The following is a 22,061-nucleotide window of genomic DNA, read 5'->3' on the forward strand; positions in this document are numbered from 1 at the left end:
TTGTTTTTGTTTTGTAGCTAGCGTGCATACAAACTTACTAACACACTGTCATAAATTGCCAATGTTTAATACATTCACATTTTTGTTTTCCCTCTTCTTGGTCGGCACTGGTCTAAAGACTGAGGGTATAAAAAGGAACTTACAAACACATCAACAACCAACTTTTAGCCAGTCCAAAAAGCGATTCCGGCAAGTCGTTTTAGAATTCCATTTACTCTGATTCCATTCAATATTCTAACTTTAAAATTCGAAAATATGTATCTTTCCGAACAATTTAAGCGCCTTAAATTATTTTTCATGGTTTTGTTTGTTGTCAAATATCAATTACATCTGGCGAATAAAAAGTCATTCCTTATTATGTTAAGTGGCTTAGTGACCAACGCATTTGGTGGTTTTTGTTTTCGTGGAGTATTGTTCTGTCATTGGTTTTATACAAATCCAATACCGGTTAATTTCTATGACATGTTTATGAAGTAATGTTGGCAACAACTTACTCCATGACCGGCTTTGACAACTGGTAATGTTGGTGGTTGACTTGCACTTTCATTAGAGTCTCCCTACTCTTTATAGCAAGCTACATGTTCTATTTACAGATTTCTGTTGCTATTGTTGTTGGATTAAAGCTATTGTGTCTATGCTCAAAAATAGTTCAAAGAATGTGTAATGAGTTCATGTTGTTGGGTTGGGCGTTTTAATTGCCATATAAAAATAAGGGATTTCGTTGACATTGAAACAGAATAGAATCTGTGTGCCAAACAGCAACACTCAGTTTAGTTTTCTGCGATCTCTATTTGAAACACTTTTACAAAATGAAAGTAAGTCTAGGATTATCCTTCGAAAAGAAGTTAGGATGATTTAATAATTTTTGTTGTATTGTAATTTTTAATTTTTCTGTATCTAGTTCGCTGCTGCCATCTTGTCCACCTTAGCCTTGGCTTTGGGCGTTCAAGCATCTTTGGTGCCTGGTGTGGTTACACAAGTTGCTGGTGGTGGTTTATCCTACACCGCTGTTTCATCGCCAGTTGTTGCCGCTCCTTGGCCTCTTTACCCACATGCCGCCGTTGCCGTACATGCCGCCGCTCCAGCTGTTGCTGTACATGCTCCAGTCCACGCTCCCGTTGTAGTACCCGCTGTTCAAGGTTCATATGTTGCACAAACTCGTGGCGCCGTACACACTGCTCCCTTGGCTGGTCATGCCAGCTCCGTTGCCAATGTTAACTTGGCTCCTGCCCCCGGTACTGTTTAAACCTTAGAATGGAATTGATTTATGGGTCTTTTAGTCATGGCATTTGTTGCTGACGTAATTATAATGCAGGGTACCACCACCAACCATCCACAAAATGTACATACATAGTTTGATTAGCACATAATTCCATCTAGTTCAGGTTTTTAGTAGTTCCATATCGTTTTTATTTATGCACTTCTTTTGTTTTAACGTTCCGTTAGGATTTTGATTTTTTTATTAATTCTGTATCGTAACCACCTGTATGTGATTTCTTTTGTTAATAAAGCAATTACTGTGAAAAGTAACAAAAACATAATTTTTATTATTGTTTTAAGATTAATCAGGAAAAAAGGCAAAACTAAGGGACGAAATTTCATCACAAATCTTTTAAACAGCGAAAAATATTCATTACCAACATATTAAACATATGTTTGTGGTCTAACGAAGTCGAACTAGAACAACTTGGTTCATTGGGACAAGAGTGAGCCTGATGGAAACCAAGCCGGAATATATCTGCAATCACTTTCAAAGTGTCTTTACACCTCTATTGAGTGTTTTGGATTAATCTGTTGATCTGGTAATTTGCGTTGAAGTTCATCTTATGTTTGCAACTGAGTTTCTTTTGCTCGGATCGAACCTTTGATATTCCCAGCCAATATGAAATAAAAAATTGAATACAAAAGAAACAAGTGAGCCAAGGCTATAGTCGCGTCGGGGCCGACTATGTGATACCCTACACCACTACCCCTGTTCATAAGCTTTTGACTAATAAAATTCAAAATATTAAAATTGGGATAGCTTAGCGCCTTTGCTCTGAATGTCTTCATTAACACAGGTCAATTTTTTTGAAACGCATTTAAGTGCATCGACAGTACAACCCAAATAAAAAATGGAAAAGTGGGATGTATGCCAACCATCAATAGGCTTCTTTCTCTGTTAGACCCCCATCACCCCCAAAATTTCGTGAGGATCCGATCAAAATTTCGTAGTGTGATTGCACAAAAATAGAAAAAGGGATGCATTACCGACTATTGCGATATCTCTGTTGTTTGACCACCTATGACAACCTACTTCACATCGTTGTAAAGGTGATATTTTCTACTTTCCTTGCCAGGTTTTGCTTTCGATATACCGCCTACAGAAGGGAGATATTAACTTTGAAATAAAACGTTGGTCTTTTTTCCAAATATTTTTTTTTTTTTTTTGTCACATTCCGACCCCTGAATAATATCCGACCATTATCAAAAATCAAAAGGTTTTTTTCCTCTGTGGGACCCCCAATAACACCCAAAATTTCGTGACGATCCAATTAAAATTGCGACCTGTAGCGTGATTTCCAAAAAAGTGGAAAAATGGGATGTATTACCGGCTATTGCGAAATCTCCGTTATTTGGTCACCTACGCCGACCTAGTTTACATCATTGTAAAGATGGGATCTTCTACTTTCATAGGCAGGCCTTTGCCTTTGGAAAGTCCCCAACCAAAGCTGTGATAATCGTCATTATAATTAAAATCGCAAAAATTAAAATTTGGGCTTTATTTGCGACTATTGTGATCTTCGTTGTTTGATCACCTACGAGAACCTAATTTACATCATTAGAAAAGTGATATTTTCTACTTTTATTGTCAGGTTTTGCTTTTGGTATACCCCGTATAGAAGCTGAGATATTCGCTTTGGAAAAAAACGTTGTCTTTTTATCCACATAAGTTTTTTGCCCATTCCGACCCCTAAATATTATCCTACCATCACCAAAATCAATAGGCTTCTTCCCCTCCGGGACCCCCATCAATATCCAAAATTTCGTGACGATCCGATCAAAATTGCGACCTGTAGCGTGATTACAAGGTTTAGATGGACGGACGGACGGATTGACGGACGGACACACATAGCCAGATCGACTCAGCTCGTCGAGACATTCATTTTGGTATATATAAGTATGGGTCTACGACCATTATTTCGATGCGTTACAAACTTTTTGGCCAAAACCAACTTATAATACCCTCTGGAAGAATACAAAAAAAGTATTAAAAACAAATAATAATAATTATTCCACAAACATCCCAAAAGGGACAAGGGAGACTTCTCTCGTATCAATGAGTGCACCCCAATTCATATTACCTCAATGGTATGGGACCTACTGTTTATCGCCGAGTCCGAACGGCGTGTCTAAGACACCACTTGTAGCGAAGTTTTTTTTTTTTTGTGTTGGCTGGCCGGGAAATCGAAACCCACGACCTTCAGCGTGCAAGGCGGGTGTGCATAGTATTGCACCACGGTGGCACCCAACAATTAAAAGGAGGAAATACAAGAGAATTGGGTACACGCGGAAAAAGATAATGCAAAAATATATATACCAAGTCTAGAAAACCCAAGGAAGCAGGAAAAACAAAGACTTAAAAACTCCTGGAAGATGCGTCTTGTGAAGGAGTTAGAGCCCATTGGAATATCATAAGACCGGTTACAAAATAGCAGAAAAACATCGCCATTACTTACATCCTCGGCCTATGATCATAACCCGAAGCATAATTATTCCAGACAGAGCCTATTAACACAGTCTACACGAATAAAATCCTCGATCTACTTGGGCGGGGAATTATGGAGTATAGAATTGTTGATTAGGGCTATAACCAAAAAAATACCACCACATAGCCGTGTAGAGCATGGAAAACTATTATGAAATACGGCGTCAATTTTTCTCTATCGCGAAAAAAGTTTCCGCACCAAATGCATTGAAGTTTAGTAATGCATTTTTTAATTTTAGCTGTTATGACAACATATTTGCTTTTAATTAAAATTTTTATTTTTTTGTAATCTAATTTAAAATCATTATCAAAGCGTTCTGGACCAATTTGTTCTCAAATCGCGCCATTTCGGAGCATATTAGCAACTTTTGATACTATTGCAATTGTTGCTTTTTCTTTATAAACTCGTGAATTTTATGTTTATATTTTTTGTACCTACCGGACAAAAGAACATGGGGTCATTTGCAACGAAGTCGCGAAAGTTACAGGCTGTTTTTGTTGACTTTGCCTGTGAGAATCGTATATGTTTTTTACAAAAATACAACACCAGTACCACGTGGGGAATTTTGTCCTGATAATGAAAACGCGTTTCTAAGAACGATTCGGTGAAAAAAGTTTCCGCGCCGACTGTAATTACTAAAACCCTTTTGATATTTTTTCTACTTATAATTTTAAGTTTGCTTTGTTTGAATAAATATTCATAGAAAATACAATTCTCACAGGCAAAGTCATTAAAAACTGTCTGTAACTTTCGCGAATTTGTTGCAAATGACACCATATTCTCTTGTCCAATAGGTACAATAAATATAAACATAAAATTCACGAGTTTATAAAGAAAAAACAAAAATTGCAATAGTGTCAAAAATTCTTAAATGCTCCGAAATGGCGCGATTTGAGAACAAATTGGTCCAGAACGCTTTGATAATGATTTTAAATTAAATTACAAAAAAATAAAAATTTTAATTAAAAGCAAATATGTTGTCATAACAGCTAAAATTAAAAAATGCATTACTGAACTTCAATGCATTTGGTGCGGAAACTTTTTTCGCGATAGAGAAAAATTGACTCCGTATTTCATAATATTTTTCCATGCTCTACACGGCTATGTGGTGGTATTTTTGATATTTGCAAAAAAGTGCAAAAAGTTATAACCCTATTGTTGATATGATACACAAGTAAAAAAGTATCAGTCGGCTTTGCCGACAGAGATATACCCTCAGCCTGTGTACACTGGAACTCCTTTTTTTCTAAAAAAAATATATATTTAGGGGGGTTTCAGAATTATGGTCGTATGAGTCGAAGACAAAACAAGTAAGAATGTATCAGTCAGGTGTGCCGAGAGAGATATACCCTCAGCCTCGGACCTAGAAAAAAAGAAAAGAAGTAAGCACAATACTTATGACATCTATAGGGTTATTTTTAGTTTGTGGGCAAATATCTCAGGAAGTATGTACTTGTCCCCGTAAAAATGTACCAGAGCACTCTTTCCAAACATTTTGTGGGAGGCACCCGAAAGAGTGGTCCGATGTAGTAATACAATGTACAACGATTGGACCAAATTGGGGTTCCCTTCAAGAGTAACCTTAGGTACTACCCAGTTTAGTTGGTGGCTTCGGACTATTTTGAAGTTTTTGGGCTTCCCCACAAAAAAATGGCCCTTCGTGTTATAGTCCACATTCCAAACTGATACAAGGCTGGATGAAATAATACGAAGTGAAAAGTTTGGACCAATCAAAAAATCTTCCGGATTTGCAATTTTAGTTGGTGCCGTTATGGTTTCTTGGATCTCTCAGGAATTATGGACTTGCCCAAAAACAAAAGTTGTACCCTCAAAACGTTCCGAGAGGAACTTTTAAACTTAACTTTTTCGGAAATTTGTATGGAAGATACCGAAGTAGTGGACCGACATAGTCCAAATTCGAACACGATTTATATGTGGAAGGAATAATACGATGTGACAAAGTTTGGACCAAATCGATTGCTCCCTTCAAGAATTATCGTTCCCACCATTTTACAGCAAAATTTGACCATATTTGGGATAGGCATCTAAGGAGTGGACCGATATGGCCCATCTTCGATCTTAAACTAAGTTTGGGCACAAAATTACAAAATACAAAATTGGATTCAAATCGGTTGATCCGTTCGAAAGTTATCGAAGATTTGCTATTTTCGTTGGAGCTTTAAATTTGTGTGAAATATTCCGAGCTTTAAATTTGTGTGAAATATTCCGAAGTGCAAACTTTGGCTCGGATCGGTTGATCCGTTCGAGAGTTATCGTGCGCACCAGTCAGTCAGACAATCGGACGGACAGGACTAAATCGAATCCAAATTCTCTGGAACGAATTTCGTCCAAACATACTTAGCGTCTAAAATAGGCATGCTCACACACACACACACACAAATACATTTTGTTATTGTGTTGGTTTTGAAATACACAAATTTCAATGTTTTCATTTTGCCTCTGTAGACTGTGAGAAATATTGTACAAGTTTTTTTTTTATTTTATGTTTCAAAATTTAAAGTAGAAGAATTATTTTATTTTGACTGTTGATGTTATAATTTGTTGCAAATCAAGTTCGTGACAAACCAAAGTGCGCTGACAAACCAAACACTCTAATTTGCCGTAATAATTTTCGGCAAATACAAATTCGTATTCAGTATCTTCATTCATTTTTTCAGTGTACGCATATAAACTCATAGACAAAATCGAAAACAGAACCTTCCTCATTGAATGTTCAATAGAGACTGATTGGTAATTTTGAAAATATTCAAAACAAAAACAAAAGCTCTCTTTTTAAATTGTGTGTGAGCAAATTGACACACACCGACAGGGGAAGTGCGCACTTTGAACAGCCTTGGTCTAAAACCATTATTTCGATGAGGCACATTTTTGGTTGTATCAAAGTGTATATACCCTCGTTAGCTGTGGTATAATTATGGATTTGGGTGCAAGCTCTAAATTGTTGCTGTGGACGTACCTGAAGGAATGGTCCATTTTGGAAGTATGTCTAATTTTGGTCAAAATGAACAATAAATATTGTTACAATTTATAACAGTTTTGGTTAGAAGTAACAATATTTATTGTTACATTGTGAAATCTTTGGAATTTAATAAAAAAATATATAAAATTGTGTGCGAAGGTGTTAACGTCAAAGTTAAATGCTCTGGTCAACTTATTTCCAATTTTCTCTTTCTAATGCGAAGAAAGTTATTTCCATTTCATAGCAAGTAGCTGATTACAGCTTTGTTGGTTCCGATGCTAGAACAAAAAACCGTTTTCTTAAACCGATTTTTATTGAAAATATCACTGGGGTGAAAAATTCCTTTTGGCGATGATAGTCGATTGAGATATTATAAATCTAGAAAAACAGTTATGCCATAGTTCAAAGTTCTGAGTTATGGCGAGATGAATTTGGGTTATGTTGTGTTTTATCATCCATTTAAAGTTCGTCAAGATTGAATCTAATCTCCAAATGAAGCTACAATAACGCTTAACAGAGATATAAAGCTATTTTCTCACAAAATAAGGGGCCAAAATTAAACCATTAATCACGCGATATCTCAAAAACTTGACCTTTGGTGAAAATTTCCTTTTGCGTTCTTAGTACACTCACCAATGGCTTTCATCTCAAAAAGGAATTTTCCACCCACTGACTTTGGGTCCCATTTTGTAGCACAGTGTCATTTATCGCTATTTTCCGAAAAATGTGCACCTTCTCGAGGCCATAACTGCCTAAAGTAGCATTCCAATGCTTGGCGATAATTTTTGTCTTCGTGTTGAATCGAAAATCCCAATGGTTTGGCTGTTTTATGCAAAAATATCCAAAAAACCAGGATAAAAAACTTCAGGTCAGAATCCGGTGGCTCAATTTTCACTTTAGACATATGCTCTAGGAGACTTTTTTGCTCAGTACAATCCCAAGAATCAGAAACTCCAGGCGCCCGTTAACATTTTTTCCTTCCATACGAATCGCCCCGGCCTAATAGATACTTTATAGGGTATCCGACGAATAATTCTATGTGCTAAAAACGGAATAATGAAGTTAATTATAACCTTCATCTTTTGGGGGAGGGGAGAACAATCATATTTCTGGTTAGACCAAAGATATTGTCCTTTAAAATTACTTTAATAACCAAATTATCTACCCAAGATTTTGTCGTTTTTCACATTCAATGGGTGTGAATGTAATCATTGCAGGTGACACCATTCAAAGCGATTAAGAAATCATCTAGATAGTTAGGATCGCTATTTTAGCATTTATTCTTTGCAATGAGCAACCCATTGTGAATAATTTTTAAAGAGTTGCAAAATCAATCTCTAAAAATAATGACAGCAGACACAAATGTTGTTTCCAGTTTAGGAGTTTATTATAAGACTAAAAGCACAAATATTTTGTAGGCTACATAAACATACAATATGAAAACTAAAGCCTACTAGGTTGAGATATTAGGTTTGAACAGACAGTGTTTATTAGCAAGTATATTTTCAACATTCCCCCTCAAACCGAATATCGTAATTATACAAATTACTTTAAATACATTATTTCTTATGTTTCGATTTCGGCATATTCTTCGTACAAATATCCGCGACCTTTTCACTAGAGTTTAGTTCATTTCAATTTGCCTCTTTATTGATTTCTTCCAGATGACTGATCAACTAATGACCTGTTTTACTTTTCATCATTGCTTTCTTCCACTGACTTGCTTTTTCACAACTCACGGCTTCTTCTTCACCCATCACATTGAATTGTTTTCTTCGCCAACTTTTATTACCTTCTCGTAATAATCTAGGTTTTCCCCGACCTCTTCTCGGCTTTTCTTCATCCACAATTCCTTCTACGTCGTGGTCCTCTTTGGCAACTTGATGTACTGTAGCATCCTTTTCTGGATTACTACTATTCTCATCGGCGGTGTTGAACATGTCTTCCTGATCTACATACTCTTGTGAGGTGCGACGAGCTTCTCCCAATTCCGGACATTGATTGTTTTCGCTACTTAAAACCACAACAAATGTTTCCTTATTGTCCGATCTTGCTTCGTCTTAGGCATTCAAACCATGTTTAGATTTTCCGTTCACGACAGACAAACTTTGCTCCCTCTTGGCCTTCATGCTAACAAAACCATCATCATCCATTATTTTGACGCCATTAGAGTCGAATATTGCTTTATATCCTTTAACAACAGCCTTGCTTATTGAAATAAAGTTTCCACGCAGATCCGGAGAATATAAAACATCTTTCAAATGAACTTCACATTCAGCATTAATCACAACTTTACCCTTTCCAATCGCTGTTATGAAATTTCCACCAGCCAGGTATATCTTCTCATTGCATTTTTCAAACTTTGTGAATAAATTTCGATTATTGCACATGTGGGATGTTGCGCCGCTGTCTATGTACCAAACATCAGACTTGAAACCATTAGATGCTGCTAGCATTGCGCTTGATCTTTGCTCTCCAGTTTTCTTTTCACGGCAATCTCGAACATAATGTCCCTTTCGACGACAAACATAGCATTTACCAGAAAAATTCCTCTTAGATCTCGAACATTTCATATTCTAGACATTTTCTTTCGGCTGAGAACAAGCAACGAATGCTTGTTGTGAACCACTAACCTCCAATGTGTTATAAGCACTTACACGACGTTCGCCTTCTGCCAATAGTATCAATATCAGTTCATGGAATGTCGGCAACTTATCCCGTTATTGGTGGCTAACTTGATAGAAGAATAATAGTCACCAGCTCATTCTGTAGCTCTATTCCAACATCGGCCAGTTTCTCCATAGTATTCTCGAATTTGTTCACATATCTTGCCATGTCTTCGTTTTCCGCCATCTTGTAATTCATGAGCTTCTTATACAAATCACCTTCTGGACTGGACCTTTCGGCTTGTATACCTCGGCTAATTTGTTCCAAGCTTCTGCAGAATACTTACATTTCTTGATATAATTCAGCTGACTTCCCTTGACGCTGAGACAATGATTGCTAAAGCCTTCTAATCACAGCTTTCGCATTCTGCCTTTTGTGCTGCTGTCCAACTTGAATCGCATTTGTAGCTTCCATTCCTCAGTGGTCCCACTTGTATGGAAAAGAGTGCCAAAAATAGTTCCAATCGAGCTACCGCCTTCAAATTTTAAACGTAGGTCTATAACAAGCCAAAAAGATAGAAAACCATTTTTAGTGGATGTAGGTCCATATTTGGGTATAGCTCCCATAGAGAGGTACCGCCCGATTTGTGGTATTTTGACGATTTTTGCCAAATTAACCAACCGATTTGGATGTTATTTTGCAATTTCGAGTTCTGAGTGAATAAACTACCTCCTCGCAAAAAATATTCAATATATGTCTACGTTTAGGTATAGCCGCCATATAAATGTACCCTTAGATTTTCGGTATTTTGAAAATTTTAGCGAAATTTTCCAACTGATTTGGCTGTAATTTGGCATTTTGATTTCTGAGTGAACCAAATACCTCCATGCAAAAATGGTCAACATCGGTCTACGTTTAGCCCCCATATCAACGTACCTCCCGATTTTCGAAATTTTGATGATTTTACCCACATTTTCCAACCGATTTGGCTGTAATTTTGCATTTTGAGTTCTGAGTGAGTAAAATACCTCCTTGCAAAAACTTTTCAGTATAGGTCCAAGTTTAGGTATAGCTCCCATATAAATGTACCTCCCGATTTTGGGAACTTAGCTGGTGTCAGATGGGGGCATCTGGACTTTTTTTAATCTTAAACCAGAGACTTTCCTCTGCATTCTAAAAAAATTTCGAGACTCACAAATGCTCACAACATTAGTAAAACTCAACATAAATTAATAATAATTATGTTAAAAATAGCAAAAAAGTCATTTATAAAGAATTTATTTTTAATGAAGTAAGAAAACGAGTTATGAATTTGTTTTTTCGTTAAAACATTGTCAATGCCATCACCTATAAGTTTCATTTTGAAAATTGCACATTTACCTCTATAATTTTTTATAATTTTACTCATAACCTACAAATGCTTTGCGGATGTATTTTTCGTTTTTAAGGCCTCACATACAAATCACAATTTCTTCGACTTAACTTGGCGTATAACCGCTGTAAATTTACAAAAATAAGGCTGGATTCATTTGCACATGTCGGGAATCATAATTCCCTTCATCCAATTTTTCTATTTGCAGGAACGGCGATGTCATCTTGAAAATTTATTCCTTCTCTTATAGAAATTATGGTTCCACAACACAAAAATTCAATGAATTTTCTCTGGGCTCATAACCAATGTAAAAATAAATAATGACAGCAAACACAAATATTGTTTCCAGTTTAGTAGTGCGATTCTGTAACTCATTTTTTGAGTTACCGACAAAAATCGGTAAAATAAAAATGCTTATAATTTCGGTAATTAACGATATTTTTCGGTAAGTTAGCGACCAATAAAAAGTAGTCGTAAAGTTCTACCGACAGCAAAAGTGTTGTCAACTTTTATTTAAACTTTTCATTCTCAATTTTGCGTTTTAATATTACCTACATTTGTCGGTAACTCAAAAAATGAGTTAGAGAATCGCACTACAGAAGTTTATTACAAGACAAAGAGCACAAATATTTTGTAGGCTACATAAACATACAATATGAAAACCAAAGCCTACTAGGTTGAGATATTAGGTTTGAACAGACAGTGTATATTAGCAAGTATATTTTCAAACCAATATTTGCCAGTGTATTTTGGAAAATCTATTTTTTTACAGTCTTAATGCGGTAAAAAGTCTTCAATTTACCATCTTCAACCACAAAATGAAATTGTCAATAAAAGGAAAAATAACAATGACGTCGTTGAAGATAAGTATTTGGAACAATCACAGAGGTGATCGTTAAAGTTATTATGACTTTGTAATCGGTTTCAAAATTTAAATAACATTATCATCAGTTCACCGCCCAGTGCATTGGCCAATTCTTTCTTTGTCTGCATTGGCGAACTTTGGCTTAGTGATTAGAACAAGAAAATGTGCACACTCGGTCAACATTAATTGTTAGCTGAACTCGGACTTTCATTAAATGTAAGCCACACACATACGTATGCATGTGCATATGTATCATTAAGTAAAACAGTTCCGGTATCTTTTTTTTTACAAATAAGTAAACATAAAACAACAATAGCTAGCATAAGACACCGAGACCTGAAATTGTTTTTGTTGTTGTCATGTAAGTGTTGGGGTGGAGTGTTCGCTCCCGTTTCAATATAAAATATGGAAATTTCATTGAATAGAATCAGAATAGAATCTGCGTTCTAGCAAGTAACACAGTTTAGTTTTCTGTCTAATTAAGAGCAACCACAAAACAAATTACAAAAAATGAAAGTAAGTTTTTGACCACAACCATCAGCAGGCTGTGTAACAAGTAAACTTTAAGTAAGTAACATGCATTTTTCCAATTAAATTATAGTTCGCTGTTGCCGCTTTGTTTACATTGGCCTTGGCTTTGGGTGTCCAATCGTCGGTTGTTCCATGGCTCGCCGGTCACCATTTGTCATATACTGCCGTGGCTCCCGGCTTGGTTGGTCCCTGGGGACACACTGTCGTTGCTGCTGGCCCACATCCATCAGTTGCTGTACATGCTGCCACATTGTCAGCTCCAGCTCCTAGTGTTGCTGTGCATGCTGCCACATTGTCTGCCCCTGCACCTAGCGTAGCCGTACATGCTGCCCCCGTGCATGCCGTTCATGCTGTCCACGCTCCAGTACATGCCGTGCATGCTGCTCATGCCGTCCATGCTGCTCATGCCGCCCACGCCGTACATGCTGCTGCCGTTCACGCTGCTGCCGTCCATGCTCCCCTCCATGTTCCCGCTCATCAAGGTTCCTATGTAGCCAAAACACGTGGTGCTGTGCATACTGCTCCTTTGTCCGGCCATGCCAACTCTGTTGCCAATGTTAACTTGGCTGCTGCTCCCGGTACCGTTTAAATTAGAATTAAGGAATTGGAATCGACATCAATCTGTAGTTAAATTTTTTTTGGAAGCTGCGTACATTCATTCGCCCTGTTCTATATCAACCTTGTCATTTGCATTGTATTTATTTGCACTCTCTCACATTACTATTCCCTAACTTCTCTATCACCCTCTCATCAATATTTCAATAATGAATAAAGCAATTACTGTAAAAAGTATACTAAACCGAACTTTATTTTGAGGTAGCCACTTCTAAGGATCTGCCCATCAAGGCTGACTAGGCAGAGTGCTTCTCTAAAATTCGTAACCGTTAATCGGTGTGTAGGTAAATATATTTTGCCTATATACCATTACGCCTATCTATAGAAAAACATAGCTTAGGAAAGAAATGCGTCATGTAAAAAATCAGACAGAAGTCCAGAACCATCATACCAGTGGGTTTGGCGCAGACACATTCCTTTTTAAGGACGAATAGGCAAATATGACAATGAGTACCGTGTAATATAACTTTAGCTGAGATCACAATCCCTGGCGCCTATCTGTGTTTTAAAGGTTTGTAGTGGGGCACAAACTGTATTTGAAGAGAGCCTCGTTCATACCTGAGCGCCTCAACGAATATTAAGTTTAGTTGTCACGTTCTTGTCGTGATAAGGAGGCTATGCTGCGGTCGACCACAGTACCTCGCCAAATCAATATATCATGGATATACGAACTTTCACCCATCCAAAATATCAAATATCCTGTCCATTACAAATATGGACACTGACGTTGAACTCCTCACTGCTGTCGCCAGCAGCTCAAGCTTTGGTGTAACAGAGAAACGGGTTGTAGCGAAGGGCGGGAACGACATCCCGTAACTGGCCCGTATTAACAACAGGCTAAATAGAGATGATACTCCTCAATCTCATTGAGGAAAATGTTCCCCTAACTCTCAGGAAGAAGAGGATCCTTGACCACATTTGGGAGAATTTATCGCTGACAGTGGAAGATGAAGCCATGGATAAGACAGTGATCCATGGTACTGCTCCCCAAAACGTTGGTATGGCTGCTGAACCGACTTGTTGCACTGGCCTGGACGTTCTATTGTCAGAAAACCCCAAAAACACAGGATGAGGAAAGTGGCATGGGCGAATCATAAATCATTAAGACGGATGATTCACTGAAGCAATGGACAAGAAAGCATACCGAAGGACAGTAACATATTGCAATCCATATATAAACAAAGATCCAAAGACTAGAGTTGGGCAATATCGTTCAATTGAACAATCCGGATCACTGTCCTCGTTCAGAGACGAATGAGTAACATCATAAAAACCAACGTGTGAAATTAAGTATACGCAGTTTTGTCAAAGAAATTACCGATTTCCATTGAACGAGATAGTGATTCGGATAGTTCAATTGAACGAGATTGCCCAACTCTACCAAAGACATCGGCGTAAGAGAATTTCATCTGATAAGATTGTGAGGAAGTTCTTGAGAGAACTTCGTGACAGCGAAATTTCCACCTCAAGAGCAGCAGGAAGTCCTATCGAGACCCTTAAGGAGGTGACGACAGGGGAAACCTCTTGTTCGAAAAAGGATACTGAGGCTAAGAGGCTTAATCACAGCATTCAAAAAAGACTCAGATGAAACCAAAAAAAAAGCAGAAAAGGTAAGGTTTCACTTGATTCCTCATATGCCTCAACTCCGAAACCGAAAGGGTGATGAAAGTGAGTCAGCTGACGGAGCAATAATGGGTCACTGGCAGCGTTAACTGCTTCAAAGTTCGGTCAGTCTATTCGCCCGAGTCGTATGCGTGACGAGCAAATTTAGCGAGAAGATCTTTACTGGAGAGGCCAAAATGTCTTCATCAGTGTATCTTCTTCAAAACCGAAGGAGTGCAAGGAGAACGCGAAGTTCATCTCATGTTGAAAATACTACTTTACGAATTATGCCGTCGTTGGTCTTCAGATGAAACAGTGGTGTGGAGAGGACCACTTAAGATGTCGTGAGGGGGGGGGGGGGTTGTTTTGAATGCTAAACTTCGAGGTAGGAAGATTATGCTTTCGAATCCCTCCATCATCACGCATAATTGCAAAACTGCTGCCGCTAAGCTTTTGAAAACCTCTCGAACTATGACATCGATATCGCCCTAGTGTAGGAAGATTGTTTGTACAAAAATAAGATTGAGCGGACTAAGCCGCAAGATCTATACAGTGTACTCGAATAGGGGCAAGTTGATGAAAAGAACCATGATTAAATTCTTTGTCTAATTACATACAATAGAGGTGACATCACAACGATGCAAATGCTTACAATTTTATATGGGGATGCAGTGACAGTAATGTCCAATCAGATTCCTGGGAGGAAATCCCAACAGGTGTGATGGAATCAGCGTACTTAAAAATATTTTATGAAACATTAGCAATGTTTTGGTTTCGTTCTTTCCATAGGAACAATACAAAACGAAACATAACCCACGTTGACCGAACTCGCTGTTTAGTTTCGTTTTGTTTACATTCGTGAGTGCGAACAAAACGAATAGCAAAAAGTTCTTAATTTCACATCAACAGATAGAAAAAGAAAAGGTTCAAAAAAACATTTAAATGATTCAAAAACATTCGGTGGTTGATGAAACGTTCGTAGTATATCCAAGAATGTTGATGTAGCAGCTTATTGGGTTGCTAAGCAATCAAAAGTGTGTGGGTGTCTGAATGTGTCATTAACCATTTCGCACAGCAAATATTTGCAAATGCATCATTTTGATCAGTCGTGAATAAAACAACGTACATGTCAGAATTCATACCGTTTTCATCAAACAAAACGATTCAGAGAAAATGAAAACTGTTTGACTTTGTGTGATTGGTACAGGAATCGTTTTGTTTGTTTGCATTCATTGGTTGGAGTAAAACAATCTTTGTAAAGTAACTACGACATTCTACAATATAGGCAGTTGGGTGCGGAATGGGAAGCCTAGAAGGTAATTTCAATAAGTACAATAGCGCATCAAGAAAGCTAAAGCTAAGAATATCAAATCTATGGGTAGTATCAAGTGGAGCGACGGTTCCTGGACTAACTCTGGATCTAGTATCAGGGGTTCACATTCTCGGCTGTGCGGACTTTGATGGTGTCCTGCCTACAACAAGTCACAATCAAACCCAAACTGTAGGTAGACAGACTAATTATCACAAGATTTCAATGGGCGATTTACAGCTTTCAACCTGAATGATGGTATAATACCTGCAATGCTTTGCACAAAAGATCCTGGCAGTGATTTTAAGCGGAGAAGCCGAGTTGGACTGTACCCCAATTAGTCTTTCTTCCTTTCTGTTAGAGACGATGGAAAGGTTACTGGATCCGGAAATTAGGACACAGTTAGATTTCAAACAGATCAGTAGATCTCAGCACGACAATATCTCGATATAGGGAGAACTTTCCTTAATGTGAAGCTTGAATCCATAAATATGGCAATGACATTTGCTCTACTCTTGGGGGTAGTATAAGTAGAATCATCAACACGTACATAGCAGAGTGTTCCGTGAATAAAACTTGTAACAGATGCATGCCGCGAATTGGTGTTCTCTCACCTCTGCACTGGCTTCTGCACGCAGAAAAATATATGTTAGAAATATGTTTGGATCCAAACAAATATATGTTTGGGACTTGTTGCAGTCAAATATATGTTTGCGTCCAAACAAATATATGTTTGCAACATTTTGTAGCATATCTCAATTATATTTGTTTGGGTACCAACATATTTTTCATTGGTGGAGAGAGGATTTTTGACAGAGAATATTTTTTCTTCAAATTCCCCAAGGTAGTCGTTGAGTAAAGACGGTAAAGTGAGTGATTAAATCAGTGTTTTGTGTTTTCTTAAATAAATGGTGACTTTTAGTAAATTAAATATCCAATACATTTCAAAATGGAATTCTTTTTAATTGAATCAAAAAGTTGAATGGAAATATTTTATTGGACAAGGAAAAAATCGCTTTTTATATTGGTAATAACATAATTACAATTTGCATATACAGTCGAAATCGCTTATAACGTCGCTCAAGGCACCGACCAAATTCGGACGCTATAAGCGATAGTCGTTATAAAGGATATTAAGAGAAGAGGTCAAATTATATTATGTATAGTAACTTTTGGGCATAAATACGTTGTTTTATTAAGTAAATATATAAATTCAATTAAATTTTTGTACTTTTTCATTTTGTATCCATAAATACTTATAAAAGACGTAAAAACAAAATAATAAAAAAATAAGGACATTTTAATTCATTCTTCTGCAGATAATATAGGATTTGGTGTTATTTAAAATAGCCTCTTTTGGAATTCGAAAGTTTAAATTTAACTCAGATCTTAGTTTTGAAAGGGTTTCCAGAACATATTCTTTGTTGTAACATCTTCTGAGTAAATACATTTTTAAACAGTTTTTACTGCTAGGCATGCCTCTAACACTAGCGGTAATTGAAATTCTGGTTCCGTAGTATCCTAAATTTCTTCGCTACAATTGCCTTCATCTAAAACTTCCAATATTATGTCGTCATTATACATGGCATTTATGGCAACTAATTCATCAATATCTTCTACGTGTTGGGAAAAATGAGAATGGAGACAAATGCGTTCAGAATCGTTCAAAGGACCATTAATCCTGCAGAATGAAAACAATTAGCAATGACAAAACACGCTAATTTTTTTCCAGCGTTTATCTAATAATGACACTGCATCCAACACATTTAATTTCGTACTTTCATCCTTTTCTATTCTTGCCAGGATAGTGGATATCTGTCGATCCCGGTAATGTGATTTTAATGATTTTATTACTCCTTGGTCAATGGGTTGTAAAACAGATGTAGCATTGGGTGGTAAAAAGTCAATCTTAATTGACTTGAGACCGCCAGTCGTAATTCAGTTGTCTAACCCCATCTTCGAACATGTTGTGCAAAAAAAAAAAAAAAAAATACATACAAATATTGAGAAAAATTATTCTTCCTCGTATTTCAAATATTTCACAAAAATCCAACGTTATAACCGATATGACGCTATAAGCGATATTTATTTGTGTGGTATATAAAGGACAGAAATTCTGAACTTTTGGATTTCGTCGTTATGAGTGATATGACGTAATAAATGAAGACGTTATAAGCCATTTCGACTGTACATGCATATATTTGCATATATTTGAAATATGGATGTACCTATTTATTGCATTATATAATCATTTGATTTCAGATGCCGATTTCCCCGTTGATGATTTCAATTTTGAGGAGAATCTGTTTGTCTACAACTAACGACAAGCGTTCAACGATGTTTCTATATCACTGTGCAACATTTTTAAGGTTAACTTGTGCAAAAAATTCGAACTGAGGATTTTTTGAAAGTACAGACCCAAACGACAAGAAACACTAGTTGGGTTTTGTTGTGTCAGATCCACCTCGGATTTTATGGCCCCATCTAAACATGGTTAAATATTGAGTTTGTAAAGAAATTCGGGGCTATATCCCTAAAACAAATGCGAATCTTCTTCTGACCTCTGAAGCAAATTTGTAGACAAGAACAAGAATAAAATATTTGGAGAAAGATTGAATGCGAAAAACTACATTTATTGCCTAAAATTTCAAAATATATGCAAAAATTCCACAATTTTTATACATTTCGCACCGTATCTCCAAAACCGTTAATTTTCTCTGAATATTTTCTTTTGGGAAATATTCCCTGGAATGTAATACACAACTCTTCAGAATATGTCATTGTTGTAAAATCTATGCCGTTGTTTTTAGTACATTTTTCAAGGACGATTTAATCAAAATGTCAATAATGTAATGAAATCCGAAGTGCGAGAAGAAACTGTTGGTGTGAACTGTGTTTGAAATACGTGCTAGGGCTACAATATTGCTAAGGACAGCAAGGCCAAATTCCTATTCGTTTATTAGATAAAGGCCAGATAAATGCAAAAAGTGTAGATTCAGCCCGGTTTAGATGAGTTATGGGTTTTGTAGTCTAAATATATGCATTTTCAGTGTTGCATAGTGTATTTTAAAATTAACCCACTTAGCGCCGAGAATTTTTTTCGCGAAAAGTGAAGATTTTATATAAAAATGATATTTTTGAGACTTTTTAAGCATTTTTTTTAAAAAACTTTTTTCTCTAAAACGTATAGTTTTCCTGCTATCGGGCCTTCTTTTAAAAGTGCCGAAAATTTTGAAGGGTAATATAGGTGTGTTCTTACATGCCATTTCCTTGATTTTTGATTGAGAAAATACTCTCTTACTACATTCCTAACAAATAGCTGACTTTATATGGACGTAACATTTATAATTAAATTTTTATCGTATATTTAAAATTTTCATCAAATGTCGAAAATTACAAAAAAGTCGATTTTTTTGAATTGTTTGCGTTTTAGGCCAATTGCGTGAAAATGCATAGGCCAAATGAAGCTTTATAAGCATGGAATGACAGATGGCAGACATTACTACAGTATAGTCTCGATAATCCGGACACTCGTTAATCCGGACACTAGAATTGTTTACATTGTAGACTCTGTAATCCGGACATCACACAATTTTCTTACCTCAATAATCCGGACACCAATATTTTTTCCTATTTTGAGTATTAGATTCTTATTTATTTCATTGACGTTCTCGTTCTTAGCAATAGCAATTGGTGTATAAATGAGAAAAATTAAGCTTTTCAAAGTTTTCGGTTCAAATCTCGGCTTTCTGGCAAGTCGGTGTTGATTCAATTATCATTACGTAAATTTTTACAACAATTTTTTGTGGCGTTTAAACGACCAGTGGCTTTATGTGGCCACTATGTTTAAAGGGTATTATAAGTATTGTTTTGGGAAAAATTCATGTAACACCGCGAAATATCGGTCCAAGACTCCCAATGTGATATACCAATTTTCATGTCTCGACGAGATAAAGCGATTATATTGATTATAAATTATAATCAAACTCCAGGCCACAATTATGGACCAATCGTCACGAAATTTTGCATGAAGGTCGGGTTCAGACCTTAATAGCACCTATCGTTATTGGTTATGATCGTGAAATTTTTAGCGGGTGAAATGGACCAAAAACATAATTTTTATCCGATTTTGTAGCTGCTCTGTAGGTCGCAATAATAGTCCGATCGCCTCGAAATTTTAAATAAGGTAAGTGTATATGATAAAGAAGAAGCTTGCAGTTTGAGATAGAAAATTTTAAAATTTGGTCCATACTTTTCTTCCTGGAGGGCATATACCAGCAAAGTAGCCTACATATGGAAAAAGAACTACTGAGCTTTTCCCTGATGCAAATTGCAATAATGTGTCTCCTGGGTAACTAACGGGCCTAATGCCTAATATATAATAGGTTTTGTGTAGAATACAACATTTTTTATACATATACTAGCTGAACCCGGTGCGCTTTGCTGCCCCGACTACGATAAAATATAATGGAATGCCAGAATTATTTTAACGTCTTTAATATTTTAACGAATAAATATAGGAGATATGAAGGGGTTATATACATATTCAGAGTATACCTATGGTAGGAGGTTTCAGGAGGTAACACTCCTCCGAAAGCTTTTCCACCTATATATATGGGTAGCTATATTCCTATATGAATCGCTCTCGATATAATTTGTCATATTTATTTTTAGACCAAATCCCGTCTCACATTCACATTTTGTGCATAAAATACAGAAAATCAGCCGAAAATATATATGGGAGCTATATTCTAATCTGAACCGATTTCGGTATAATTTGTCCCATTTATTTCTAGAACGAATTGCGCCACGCTTTCCAAATTTCAGTGAAATTGGACATATGTAGTGTGTCCAAATCTGAACCGGTCTTGATATGATTTGGCACATTTATATTTGGAACAAATTCCGTCAGACATCCCAAATTTCAGCGACATTGGACACATATAGCGCGTTTAGAGCAATATCCAAATCTGAACCGATTTCGATATGATTTGGCACATTTATGTCTAGACCAAATCCCGTTACGTATTCCAAATTTCCCCGAAATTGGACATAAATAGCGAGTTTGGTTCATAAAATACAGGAAATCGGCCGAATATATATATATACGGGAGCTATATCCAAATCTGAACCGATTTCGATATAATTTGGCACATTTATTTCTAGACCATGTTCTGTAACACATTCCAAATTTCAGCGAAATTGGACATATATAGCGTGCTTGGTGCATAAACTACAGGAAATCGGCCGAAAATATATATGGGAGCTATACTCAAATCTGAACCGATCTCTATATAAGTTAGCACATTTATTTCTGGAACAAATTCCGTCACACCCTCCAAATTTCAGCGAAATTGAACATATACAGCGTGTTTGGTGCATAAAATGTGGAAAATCGACCGAAAATATATGTTGGAGCTATATCCAAATCTGAACCGTTTTCGATATAATTCGGGACATTTATGCCTAGACCAAATTCCGTTACACATTCCAAATTTCAGGGAAATTGGACGTATATAGCGTGTTTGGTGCATCAAATGCGGAAAATCGGCCGAAAATATATATGGGAGCTATATCCAAATCTGAACCGATTTCGATATAATTCGGCACATTTATGTCTACACCAAATTCAGTTACACATTTCAAATTTCAGCGAAATTGGACATATATAGCGTGCTTGGTGCATAAAATACAGGAAATCGGCGAAAATATTTAAGGGAGCTATATTAAAATCTGAACCGATCTCTATATAATTTAGCACGTTTATTTCTAGAACAAATTCCGTCATACCCTCCAAATTTCAGCGAAATTGGACATATATAGCGTGTTTGTTGCATAAAATAAGGAAATCGACCGAAAATATATGTGTATGGGAGCTATATCCAAATCTGAACCGATTTTGATATAATTTGGAACGTTTATTTCCAGACCAAGTTCCGTCATACATTCGAAATTTCATCGAAATTGGACATAAATAGCATGTTTGGTACATAAATTAAGGAAATCGGCCGAAAATATATGTATGTGGGAGCTATATCCAAATCTGAACCGATTTAGATATAATTTGATAAATTTATTTCTACATCAAATTCCGTCACGCATACAAAATTTGGAGATTGTATCTGTAACAGTTCTAAAGATATTTGCATAAAAAATCTAAATTTTTTGGAGGTACCTCCGGTTTTGATACAATATCTCCAGATCAACGCGAAATTTAAAAAAATGATTTAGCCTATTTTCATTCCAGGCCATGTAGCAATGTACCCTAAACATTTCAGTAAGATCTATTCAGCGGTTTTCGAGTCTATAAGGCACAAACAAACGAACAAACAAACAAACAAACAGACAAACAAATTTCAATTTTATATATATAGATAAGCCAATTCTATCACACATTCCAAATGTCATTGAAATCGGACATATATAGCGTG

At 36.5% G+C, this 22,061-nt stretch overlaps 2 protein-coding genes across 2 annotated transcripts; both read left to right on the top strand.

Moving 5' to 3' along the window:
• Positions 1-593: 593 nt before the first annotated feature.
• Positions 594-1,536, top strand: LOC141394639 (adult cuticle protein 1-like). The gene is made up of 2 exons (XM_073969362.1): positions 594-815; positions 902-1,536. Exons 1-2 carry the CDS (start codon positions 810-812, stop codon positions 1,244-1,246), a joined length of 351 nt encoding a protein of 116 aa, XP_073825463.1. The 5' UTR covers positions 594-809; the 3' UTR covers positions 1,247-1,536.
• Positions 1,537-3,227: 1,691 nt separating this feature from the next.
• Positions 3,228-12,896, top strand: LOC141394637 (adult cuticle protein 1-like). Its single transcript, XM_073969360.1, has 3 exons — positions 3,228-3,826; positions 10,917-12,089; positions 12,175-12,896. Exons 2-3 carry the CDS (start codon positions 12,084-12,086, stop codon positions 12,691-12,693), a joined length of 525 nt encoding a protein of 174 aa, XP_073825461.1. The 5' UTR covers positions 3,228-3,826; positions 10,917-12,083; the 3' UTR covers positions 12,694-12,896.
• The last annotated feature ends 9,165 nt before the right edge of the window (positions 12,897-22,061 follow it).

This window comes from Musca autumnalis, unplaced genomic scaffold (assembly GCF_047663935.1).
Source record: "Musca autumnalis isolate F117 unplaced genomic scaffold, ASM4766393v1 scaffold_2, whole genome shotgun sequence".
Classification (NCBI taxonomy): domain Eukaryota; kingdom Metazoa; phylum Arthropoda; class Insecta; order Diptera; family Muscidae; genus Musca; species Musca autumnalis.